At 33.2% G+C, this 12,500-nt stretch overlaps 2 protein-coding genes and 1 pseudogene across 2 annotated transcripts; 1 reads left to right on the top strand and 2 right to left on the bottom strand.

Moving 5' to 3' along the window:
• Positions 1-849: 849 nt before the first annotated feature.
• LOC129893755 (protein STRICTOSIDINE SYNTHASE-LIKE 11-like) lies at positions 850-2,096 on the bottom strand (annotated as a pseudogene).
• Positions 2,097-3,035: 939 nt separating this feature from the next.
• LOC129893980 (protein STRICTOSIDINE SYNTHASE-LIKE 11-like) lies at positions 3,036-6,133 on the bottom strand. Its single transcript, XM_055969451.1, has 5 exons — positions 6,106-6,133; positions 5,372-5,654; positions 4,797-4,941; positions 3,787-3,935; positions 3,036-3,700 (listed from the first exon to the last, which is right to left on the bottom strand). The coding sequence occupies exons 1-5, from the start codon at positions 6,131-6,133 to the stop codon at positions 3,193-3,195; spliced, it is 1,113 nt and encodes a 370-aa protein (XP_055825426.1). The 3' UTR covers positions 3,036-3,192.
• A 4,315-nt stretch (positions 6,134-10,448) lies between these two features.
• On the top strand, positions 10,449-12,378 carry LOC129893754 (H/ACA ribonucleoprotein complex subunit 2-like protein). Its single transcript, XM_055969138.1, has 4 exons — positions 10,449-10,805; positions 10,902-10,971; positions 11,849-11,954; positions 12,062-12,378. The coding sequence occupies exons 1-4, from the start codon at positions 10,667-10,669 to the stop codon at positions 12,221-12,223; spliced, it is 477 nt and encodes a 158-aa protein (XP_055825113.1). The 5' UTR covers positions 10,449-10,666; the 3' UTR covers positions 12,224-12,378.
• The last annotated feature ends 122 nt before the right edge of the window (positions 12,379-12,500 follow it).

Below are 12,500 nucleotides of genomic sequence, written 5' to 3'. Positions count from 1 at the left end.
GGCTCATCTATCAACAACAACCATGAGGCCATGACTGATATCATCCATTTATAGGTCACTAATTAGGTGGTGAAATTGAAGGCTCGGGGTCCTCCACATATTGGTTTGTGTATTAAGGCCATTATTGCCGATGCATTTTTCTTTCTTAAAGGGGAAGCATATGACTATATCATGTAAAGAGTACCGGTTCAAAAAGAAGGAAAATAAATGTAAACAAACCTTAGGAAATTGCAATTAGAACAAAGAGAGAGGAATAACTAATATTCCGAAGGACCTGTTTGAAAATAAACCATTTCAAGCTTCCACCTGTTCTTTTTTACTTTTTTATTGGTCAATTAAAAAGAGGGAGTGAGGATATGGAACACTAAGTTCATAGGCTCTTGAGAGGATGGAAATTTGTTCAAAGGTAGGCAAAATAATAGTACAAAGAAAGTTGTTACTTCAAAAATCATTTATCATCCTAAAAAACTCTGGATGAGATTGATGATGTTTGGTTCTTAGTCCTATCAGTAGTCCAATAGTAATGGTAAAACAAGTCACTGACCCTTGTCGATAATTCAAACTAGACCTGCTACCAAGTGTGGTTCGTACTCCAATAGACGGCTAAAATTATCCAAAGTTATCTGGGTAATTGATGAGTAAATTAAAATTTTGTGTACATTAACTAACTGGAAATTGACATTACATGAAAATGCATTGTTGGAATAGTCCACAATTTCTTTTGTAAGTTCAAGATCACTGTCCAGGTAGTACAATTGTTATGCTTTAAGTAAGGTCTACAACCTTTTTATTTAGAGTAGATAGTAAATGCTTTATATCATAAAGCTTATTCTTGAACGATAGAAGACATCAAACTCTAAAAACACCAATGAAGTTCTGGTCTACAGACCCAACATAAAGTCTGCCATTATATTCTTGAATTTCAGTTATCCCACTAGAACTATTATATTGAGCTGTGAAATTACAAACTTTCCACGACTTCTCTGAATTGACTGATCCTTTGTCCTACTGAAAATGTAGTAGGTTGTTTCATGGTCCTCTTAATGTTATCTGGATTTCCATCAACATTTGTGAAAACATCTGATGAATTTGCTTTTGCGCCTTTGAGCCAAAACCTCTGAATTCTTTGAGCAATATAATCTGTGATCAAGACATATGAATTATCTTTGCTGAGTGCCACCCCAGCTGGCCCTGAAAGTCCACTTAGCAATAATGTGACCTGTTTTGTTACGATATCATACTTGAACAATCTCCCTGATGTATCTCCGCTTTCAACTATTCTAGTCCTGTTGCTGCCAAAAGTTTTCAAGTTATTTTGATTTAGTAACCCCTCTTTCTTAAGAATATTCAAAGTAATACTGGAAAAATTAAATTGGACATAAGATAAGTTTTTATGCGACTAATCCAGTTTGGAATATAGCTCCTGAATCTACGAAATAAATTGCTCCGTTATTTTGATCGATGTCTAGTCCATCGAGAAAGGCAAAATGCCTGCCCTCAAAGCTAGTAACACTTGTAACAAGCCCTCCGCTTGGTCTAACCACCACGAGTCCATAATATGCATCAGTTATGTAGAGGTCACCAGTGTTGTAAAATCCAAGGCCAAATGGTCGTCCACATATTTGTTGTAATTCTGGGCCATTTTTTCCATCACATCTCTCCTTGGTCCTGAAGAGGAACAGTATGAAGAAAACAAAAGAATATCAAACTTTGAGTATGAAGTAGATGAAGGGGGAGTTTACTCTTTTTCAATATGAAAAATTTATCTATTTGGTGATTTAACAGCAAAATCAGTGAAGCCAACTTTTAGACCTTGATATTTGACTACTCTGCCATCTGCAATACCTGTGTAAGGTCCGTCACCTTTTCAATCGAAAGCAGAGCCTCAGGGCCTATGGTTCGTGATGGAAGTTGGAGCTTGCTAAATGCTGGAAATCGACAGCGAGCAACACTAGGAGAAACATTTAGCATGATCCAAATCTGGACCAACAATACTGTTTTTTTAATTGAGATTGTTTCCATCTTTCTGGTGTACCCAGTAAAATGATATGCTGTTGATACTTATACTAGCAATTGCCCACCGCCCCTAGCTTGTTAAAGAAAATAGATTGGGTCTAATTCAATCTCAATAGTTGAGCCTAACACCCTTTCCCCCTCCCTCCCCTCCCAGATTTGATTAGATTACGGCTCAACATTGAATAAGTCAAGAATTAGGGATAAGTCTACCTCTCTGATATTTATAAAAAAAAAGATCATGGGTCTAACTCAACTATATCAAAAGTTCGTTCGATGTTTGTCCAAGATCATATAAGGAGACAAGTACTTCCCTCAACCAATATGAGACAATCTAACACAACAATAACAACTCTTACAATGAGTTTGCTGATTGACATATAAAGTGTTATGGAGTGAAAACCTATATATGTGTAAAAAAACAAATATAGACAGTTACGTATACATTTCCAAATTCAGGATTTTAACTAAGAAATCATATCAAAATTCTTAATCTGCCACTGATCCAGAGCCTCTGATTTACTAGCGTCCCTCTCTTTTCGAGTAGACATTGGAGGGTGTGGGTTGGGAGGGGGGGGGTCTTAAAAGAAAATTTCAATGTCAAATCTTTGTGGTCACCAAGAAAGAGCTAGCTGTATATTTAGCTAGCTTCAGCTATACAGTCTAGTAAGTGATGAAACTTGCTCAAATTAAGTAATTAATCCTATTTCCCTGCTGATCCATTTCAAAATCTAAACTAGATGAGATGAATTGTTATAGTATTTCAAATCATTCATGGCACCAAAACATTTTAAAGTTTATTTAAAAAATACGGTAGTTGTCTCATCAATAGTCCAGCAGATGCCTCCAATAATTGTGTATATTATTTTCTTTGGTTTCAAATAACCGTAGTTTTTTCATCAATATGATTCAAGCTAGACCAGCCAAAAAGTGTGGTTCATATTCCAATAGGCGAGTAGAAATGTCAAATACTCACGGTTGAAAGTAAAATTAAAATTCTGTATACATTAACCAACTGGGAATTGATATTACATGGAAAATGCATAGTGTTAATAGTAAGAAATTACTTTTATAAATTCAAGATCACTGTGCACATAGCACAGATGATAAGCTGTATCTGCATCATTTTTATTTGGTGTAGGTAGTATCATAAAGCTTATTATTGAGAAGCGAAAGACATCAAACTGTGTAAACTCCAATGACGTTCTGGACAAATGCTCTGTAAACACCAATGAAGTTCTGGTCTAAAGACCCAATATAAAGCTTGCCTTTATATTCTTGAACTAAAGTAAGGCCAAGAGGAGTATCATTATATTGAGCTGTGAAATTACGTGTTTCCACAATCTTTCCCAACTGATTGATCCTTTGTCCTATCGAATATGTAGTATTTTGTTTCGTGTTGGCAATAGCCACCCCAAAGTCCCCCAACGCAGTCCTTATGTTATCTGGAATTCCTTCAACCTTTCTGAAAACATCGGATGAATTTGCTTTTGGACCTTTGAGCCAAAACCTCCGAGTTCTTTGAGCTATATATTCCGTGATCAAGACATATGAACTATCTTTGCTGAGTGACAATCCTACTGGCCCTGAAAGTCCTCTTAGCAATAATGTGACCTGTTTTGTTGCTATATCATACTTGAACAATCTCCCTGATGTATCTCCACTTTCAGCTATTGTAGTCCTGTCACTGCCAAGTAGTTTAAAATTCAGTTAGTTTACCTCTTTTTGCATATTAAATGTACTTTTTGCAAAATAATTTTTAGAGGGACTAACCCAATTCGGAATATTGCTCCTGCATCTACAAAATAAATGACTCCGGTTTTCTGGTCAATGTTTAGTGCATCGAGAAAGCCAACACGAGTACCCTCAAAGCTAGTAACAAGCTGTGTAGCAAGTCCTCCGAGTTTTTGGCCAAAATCATCCTTAAACTATACCCCAAGCTTAGATTACACTCTTAAAATATTATTCTTAGCAGAAAACATCTTCCAAGTATTTAAAATTTAACAATTTTCATCCTTCTGTTAGAATTTTTCAGAAAACTAACAGATCCTACAAAAATCAAGTCACCCATTTGTATTTATTATTCTAAAATATGCCAAAAATATTATCATGAACTTTTGGGGCAATTGAGTTTAGTATTATGCAAAATCTTTTAATTCACAGTTTTTTTCATTTATTTTTCATGTGATTTAATATTAAAAAATTATCAGTTGAAATATGTTTCTTCTCAACTGAATCTGCTTAAGCGATGTTTGTAGGAGACTTCCACTTCTAATAATGGAGAATGAAACTCAAATGGAGACATAATCAGAATTTTGATTAAAAACTCGAATGCGAGACATAAATAGAATTTTGATCACCTTAATATCAGATTGCACTGAAAAATTATTGATCTAACTACAATTTGACTTTAAAAAAGGTAAAGATAATTAAGCTCCAGCTTTTTTCCTTTGGTAATCGAGAAGAAGAGCAAATCATGTATCCTCACGTTTTCCTAACATTTTTTGTTTCAGCAAGTAATGGTGTTCACAATTTTTAATATTCTTTTTTTTTCAAGAGCTTTTTATAGAAGGTAACGAATTATGCAGAAAAACTTTTTGTTCACATGAATTGCACATGTTTTTGTAGGATCCTTTAATTTTTTGATAGTATCTAACTGAAGGATGAAAATTGTTAACTTTCAAATACTTGGAGGATATTTTCTGTCAAAAAATATATTTTAAGGATGTAATTTAAATTTGGGGTATAGTTTAAGAATGTTTTTGGCCAAAAGCTTCAAGTACTCTGGTTGGTCCAACCACCAAAAGTCCATAATATGCATCAACTGTGTAGAGGTCTCCAGTTTTGTCGTAAAACTCAAGGCCCAACGGGTTCCCACATATTCGTTGTGATTTTAGGTCATTTGTGCCATCACATCTTTTATTGGTCCTAAAAGTACATAATATAAGGACAAGAAAAATAAAACTCAAACTTAGAAATTGAATTTAGAGCCCGGATGGGCTTAAAAAAAGTAACTTTTATGTATGAAGTGCTTTTAAAACTTTAAAGTGCTGAAAGTTATTTTTATAAATAAGCAGTTGAGTGTTTGGATAAAAGTGCTTAAATGAGGAAAATTATGTGAATTTTAGGGTTAAAAGAATAAAAAGGGTAGTTTGGAAATTTAGTTAAAATATAAGGGATATAAAAGTAATTTCCATGGTCAAAGAAAATGACTTAAAGCACTTAGAAAAAAAAAGTTAGGAATCCTAACTTTTCAATTTTAATTGACTTTAAAAACGCAAACACGTCCAAAAGCTGAAAAGGAGTTTTAAGTTGGTTTTGACCAACTTAAAGCCAATCCAAACGTGCTCTTAGTTACCTATTTGGTGATGTTATAGCAAAATCAGTGAAGCCAAGTTTTGGACCTTGATATTTGATTATTCTGCCATCTGCAACACCAGTGTAAGGTCCGTCACCTTTTTTATCGAAAGCAACAGATTCAGGGCCAACGACTCGTAATGGAAGTTGGAGCTTCCTAAGTGCTGGGAATTGACAGTGAGCAACACTGGAGGAAACATATAGCAATATCCAAATCTGGAGAAGGAATATTGTTTTCGTAATTGAGATTGTTTCCAAGTTGGTGTAATCAATAAAATAATGATCTGTTGATACTTATACTACCAATTGTCCACCACCCCTACCATGTTAATGTTAAGAAAATAGACCTGAGGTGAAACAATGTGAGACAATCTAACTCGCCCCCCACCCCCAATTCAGATTTGGTTAATTGGAGCGTGAATAATATAAGATGAGGGCTCAATGTTGGGAATATCATGAAATAAGGATGACTCTTCTAATACCTTATTAAATTTTTTTAAAAATATTGATGGTCAGTATAACCCAATTAAATTTACATAACAGTGGTGATTCTTATAATGAGTTTGCAGGTTCGATAGAATCAAGTGAGCTTTGGGGTAAAACCCTATATATGCGTGAAAAACAAGTATAGATGGAGTTAGATATACATTTTAAAATCCACTTTTTAACACAATCGAATTCATATATATGTAATTTGTTTGATCTATCACGGATCCAACAGAGCTGCTTATTTACTAGCTTCTTCCTCTTTTAGAGTGGTCATGAAAGGGAGCTAGAGGGATATTCGCTGGCGGGAACTTACAAGTACTATCAAATATTAATCGAATTTAAGTTATCTCTCTATTTCTTTCTGTACTCTGATTACTCTATTTAATCTGTGCCGCTTTCGTTATTTGCGTTATTCGTTATTTTTGCTTTCCCATATCGCTTTGAACTTCTTAGCCTTATCTGACCTCTTTTTATGCTTCTTTTGAGCCGAGGGTCTCTCGAAAACAGTTGTCCTACTTTGGTAGGAGTAAGGTCTGCGTACATTTAACCCTCCCCAGACCCCACGTTGTGGGATTTCACTGGGTTATTGTTGTTGTTGTATATCATTAGTGTAAAAATTCTACATCATCAGATTATTTTTATCTATTATTACAGGTAACTTGTCTTGTAGATATTCTTTAGGTAACTTGGTAGTACAAATAATTCTTTACACTAACTCATATTAATCAAACTTCCACATCTTAAAAAATAATGAGAGTAATATTTACGTCGCACTGCTACCTAATGTATATATGGTCCTTCATTATACTACACAAAGAAAAGGAAATGTTATAGGTTTGGTGTAGGTTTATATATGAGGAAAATAGTCTTCCATAATGTTGGAGGTCTCAAGTCCGAAACTCCTTGGTAGCAAAAGCAAGAAGTTTGCCTTCTGGGTTGAGCTTTACCTAAATTGTCTGATTTACGAGCTATTGCATAAAAGTGGAATTTTTACCTTGTACGTATCTAAAGAATAGCAGTTACGAATTTCCCTTATCATCAAAAGGAAATTTAAATAAAATCGTAAGAGCTAGATGTATAACTCACTTCAACTACATCCTCTAATAAGTGAAACGTGCCAAAAATAGGTAACTAATCCTATAGTATCTACCATAGGATTAGCATATTGACACATGGAATAATATAACGAAATTATAATTTAAAATCATTCTAAAGTAAAAAAGATTTAAAAAAAAAAACAAAAAAACTATAGGTTAGTTTTAGCATTTTAATATCAATATTGAGTGATATTAATTTGCATAAGTGGCATATGTTATAATTCTCTCTTTAGTGCATAAAAATGTCTTTCATTATCATCTTTAGTTAGTGCAAGATTATTCATTTCATTATGTATTTTTAACCTAATTATCACTAATAAGTGGTGCATTAAATCATAATGGTGCACTAAATGATAATAATGAAATTTCATTATTTTTTCATCTTTGAATGATTTCCTCTCCTATAAATAGAGAGGTCTTCTTTGTTTTGAATAAAAGATAAGATAAGATTAAGTGCATTAAGTTTGTTAAAAAAAAAAGAGTTCTTATAAGTTGAAGGGAGGTGTTCTTATTTGTGGAGCTTTAAACTCAACTCTTATTCAGAATTTGTTGAGTTACATTTTGTGATAAGGCTATTGTATCCTAGAGGGGACAAGTCAAGAGGACTACTGCTGAACCGGTAATTTTTTTTACTGCAATGGGCTTGAATCTCCTTAAATAGAGCGAGATATCCGCGCCTCAGCCAAAAAGTGAATTTATTTTCTTCATTTTATTTTTTAATTATAATTTGTAATCTTGTAATATCAACAACACTATAGTTGTTTAATCAATAGTAAAGGCATTTGCCTACATTAATGTGTGTATAATATGACTTGAGAGAAGAATTGAACAATTTTAGATTTGTTTGTTCTTGACTTTCGGTTTCAGTTCTTGAATGCTTCGAATATAAAAATCTTAAAAGAGCTTTCTCTTGTAGTGTGCAAATGCGCTTTTTCGTGTCTCTTTCTAATATTATGAAAATCTCTATTTATAGTTGTATAAAGTAATAGTTGTATGTAGGTGAACTCTTTCGATTGATTTAATTGGTCTATTTTATTTAATTATTAAATACCAATCAATCATAATGATCCGGTGATAAGCTCTAATCTAATTGGCCAGAACATGTCATATGTAATACATAAATATGATTCTTGACTTGACTTCAGCTGACATCGATAACTTCTAACTTTACTAATACAAAAATAGACATTTTAGTTATTTAAAACTTGAACAAATAGACATATTCGTCCTACATGGCATCCTACAAGACAATTTTGTGTCCTACGTGCATTGTGCCGTGTAGGACATGCGTATCTACTTATTCAATTTTATATAAGTTTAAGTGCCTACTTGTGCACACTCAAAGTTGGAGGGCATAAATATGAAATGAGGCCAAGTTAAAAAGCATAGATCGTGTGATTTGACTTGCCATGCCACATATCTTGCCACTTGGTTGATCGTATTGACTCATTCATATGACATGACGCGATGAGAATAGGCTTAAGATAGCTATTTGGACCTTGGGCTAGTAAAATAGGCTCATATTTTGGAACACCATTAAACAATTTATTTTGATTTGAGCTTGATAGTTCTTGAATTTAAGAGTTAGTCCAAATTTCACATGGACTTTAATTCCATAAAATTCATTAGCCTATACTTCATAATAAAAAGAAAATTTAATGTTATGCATATATTATAATTAAATGGAATGCTATTACATGAGAAAATATACAAGTTATAGCACAAAATTGCTTTTGTTAATCTATGATTCCTCCCGCACCTCACCATTCTTCTTTTGCAGTCCAAATGGAATGATTTTGAGTTCTCTCATCAAAAAGATTTAAGGATATTAATAGGATCTGGCATATATAACAACAACATACTCAGTGAAATTCCATAAAGTGAGATTTGGACAAAATAGAGAGTACACAGATTACCTTATCTCTCTGAGGTAAAGAGGTTGTTTTTCATAAGAAAATAAGTATCTAGCATATGTGAATCGCAATAAGGTGTATAGATCACTTGCAGATAGTACAATCGTGATGTTGTAAAAAAATTCTGCAGCATTTTTATTTAATATATAGAGTAAGATATTACATGATACTCTTTATCATAAAGCTTATTCTTCTAAAAAGGGGATTTTAATTAAAAGAGACTTTTGAGTTATCTATTTGAGGATATAGGACACAAGTTTTAAAAATTGGGTAAAAGGGACTCTAGTATAATTAGGTATTAATGAGTTATGCTAATTTAAAAAAGAATATTTTTATATACCCCAAAGTTTTGCTATTTACAAATGGGTCCAACATATAAGAGGGTTGTAAAAAACACATATCTTCTGGTTGTTTGAACTAAACAACTTTTGATTGTTTAAACAACTTCTGGTTGTTTGAACTAAACAACTTAGGATTGTTTAAATATCTTCTGATTGTTTGAACTAAACAACTTTTGGTTGTTTAAATAATTTTTGGTTGTTTAAACAACTTCTGGTTGTTTGAACTAAACAACTTAGAGTTGTTTAAATATCTTCTGATTGTTTGAACTAAACAACTTTTGGTTGTTTAAATAATTTTTGGTTGTTTAAACAACTTCTGTTGTTTGAACTAAACAATTTAGGGTTATTTAAATATCTTCTGGTTGTTTGAACTAAACAACTTTTGGTTGTTTAAATATCTTCTTGGTTGCTTGAACAACTCATGTTTATATAAACATTTACAACATATCCTCTCTTCTGTTCTCTTCTCTTTTCATCAAATTTTTAATATAATTTTCACAATCAAATCGGAGTGAAGAAAAAAATGAGAATGACAACATCCGAAAAAGAAGATGAAAACACAAAAAGTTTAAAAAGAAAGGGAAAAACGGAGAAGAAAAAAAGTAAAGAAGTTAAGAAAGAAGAAGATGAAAGAAAAAGAAACAAGAGCGTTTAAAAAAATGAAGAAAAGAGAAGAGAAGAGAAGAGAAGAGGAAAATGAAGAACAAAGTTTTAAAAAATGGAGTAAAGAAAAGAGAAGAGAAAAGGGAAATAGAGAACATAAATTTAAAAAAGCGGAGTAAATGAATGAAAATTAGGGTTTTATTAAAAGTTTTTAATCTTTTAATTTTTATCCTAAACTTTTAAATATTCTAATTCAACTCATCTCTTCATAATTAACATCTAATTAAATATTTATAATAAAAAAAATAAAAAAAAAATACAAATCCCCTATCCTTTATTTCACTCTCAAAGGTCCCTTTTACCTTATTTACCCTGGTTTGTCCAGTATTTGACAATTTTGAACTTCAATTGTCAAATTTCCTATAAAAAAAAAGTAGAATCACGTTCAAACATAAGTTAACTTTCAAATACTTTTTTTTCAACTTCATCTTCGATTATTCTCATTTTTGCTAACTTCAACGAAATATTATCTGCAGGCTTAATTGACATGAGAAAAGTATTAGAACGACTAACCCAGTTCGGAATATAGCTCCTGAATCTATAAAATAAATGATTCCCATTTCCTGGTCGATGTCTAGTAGCAACTGGTGTAATAAGCAACATATGCCATTTCTTAAAGAATTTGTTAAACTGAGCCGAAGATTCAAAAGCACTCCTTATTGACCCATAAAGGCCCAACTTAAAGTTTTTCTTGGTGGAGGCTGAAAACTTGGTCCTTTTAACCCTAGTAGTTTATTGAGTTCCCATTTCGACAAACCCTACGGCGACGCCCTTCTTTTGCTTCAATAGAGAGATGGGTGGTAGTGATAGCGAAGTAGAGAAAACGGCACAGAAAGAGAAGGAGAGAAAGAAGTTATTGGCTATAGCCCCTATTGCTAAACCTCTCGCTGGAAAGAAACTCAGCAAACGAACCTTCAAGCTCGTCAGGCGAGGTATCAATAAACTTCTGGGAACTAAGTTTTTTTTTTTAACTCTTTTTGTTCTGTTATATTAATATTTGTTTAATCACACCATTGTTCTGTTTTCAGCAACGGAACATAAATGCTTGAAGAGAGGAGTTAAAGAGGTAGTGAAAAGTATTCGACGCGGTCATAAAGGGTCAGTCCACTTTTTTTTCATAGCCAAACTTAAACTGTTTAACTCTCGAAATTCGAATGGTATTAACCACATAAATGGGGAGTAGTTGGGACACAGAGAGTAGTAGGCTTTCTTGTTTTGGAATGCCTCTTTTAGACACGAATTCATGTACATTGTGGCATATAGAACCAGTAAAGAAATGGATCTCAAATCTTACTTGAGCTACATCCAAAACCATATAAGGAGAGACTCATCTCATTAACCACCGAAGTGGTACTTCTTCTGGCGAGCATATTGAAAACTGAAAATTGAGTATTTCTTGATGATTGTCCTCAGTCTGTTTACATGTATCATAGTCCTATAGGATTAGATCAAGCCTCATGCTTTAGAATGGACTTTAAAATGGATAGACAACTACTTCTAACCTTAGGGATTCACGGTTCGGTTTGGATAATTTATTGTTTAAAATAAAAAACCTAAATTAATTTAGTTGGTTTTTAAATTTTTAAAATCAGAATAGCTCATGTGAAAAATTTAGGCCTTTTAGTTATTCCAGATTTCTTAATTGAAGCAATCAAATCAATATCTAACTGTCTATAAAGAACCAACACTGATTCTTTCATTGCCACTCAGTATCCTTTTGTGAGGGTGGGGATGGGGGGTTAAGTTGTACAGCATCAGTACCTTATTAGCTGCTCTATAGCATAGCCCATAAGCACTTGTACAAGCAAATTCCACAGCTTGCTAATTTGGCTCAATGGTAAATTTTCTACCTTGAAATATTTGTGACACGAACTTGTCTACATGCTATATCGTACCTTGATGTTAAACTGCATATTTGTGATTTAACACATCATGTACAAGCTTATGAACATCATTTGTCTTTTGGGAATTACAGATTGTGTGTTATAGCTGGAAACATTTCTCCTATAGATGTCATTACCCACGTTCCACTCCTATGTGAGGAAGCTGATATACCATACATTTATGTTCCCTCAAAAGAAGTAAGCTGAATCTTGTCAAGCTTTTATCTCAAACACACGATATTATTACATTCTTGTGATGTTTTTCTGCCAGTTTCTTTCGCGGTTATGATAAACTGTGTTTTCAGGATCTAGCAAGTGCTGGAGCCACCAAGAGGCCAACTTGCTGCGTTTTGGTATTGACAAAGCCTACTAAGGGGGAACTTGGGCAGGAAGATCAAGAGAAACTGAAAGAAGATTATGATCAAGTTGTATCAGAAATTCGCGAAACAACTTCCTCCTTGTTTTGATGAACAGAATTATGATATTGAGGGTTTCACTTTTATTGCCCTGCACCTAATTCTGTTAGATAGCTGCACCATGTCCGCTCTGCTTCATTCTGGAAGACGATGTTTAAACATCTGCTATTTATCTACATTACCATCCAATCACGATGTTTAAGTTACGAGGCATAAGGAATGAAAGATCACTCAATGTTTTAAAAGAAATCAAAATGAGGATGTCTCAACAAAAGACCTAAAATCATTTGACTACTACTATCATAATTATTATTATTATCTAACCCTG

Source organism: Solanum dulcamara, chromosome 7, assembly GCF_947179165.1.
Source record: "Solanum dulcamara chromosome 7, daSolDulc1.2, whole genome shotgun sequence".
Classification (NCBI taxonomy): domain Eukaryota; kingdom Viridiplantae; phylum Streptophyta; class Magnoliopsida; order Solanales; family Solanaceae; genus Solanum; species Solanum dulcamara.
This window is presented reverse-complemented; position numbering and strand designations above follow the sequence as displayed.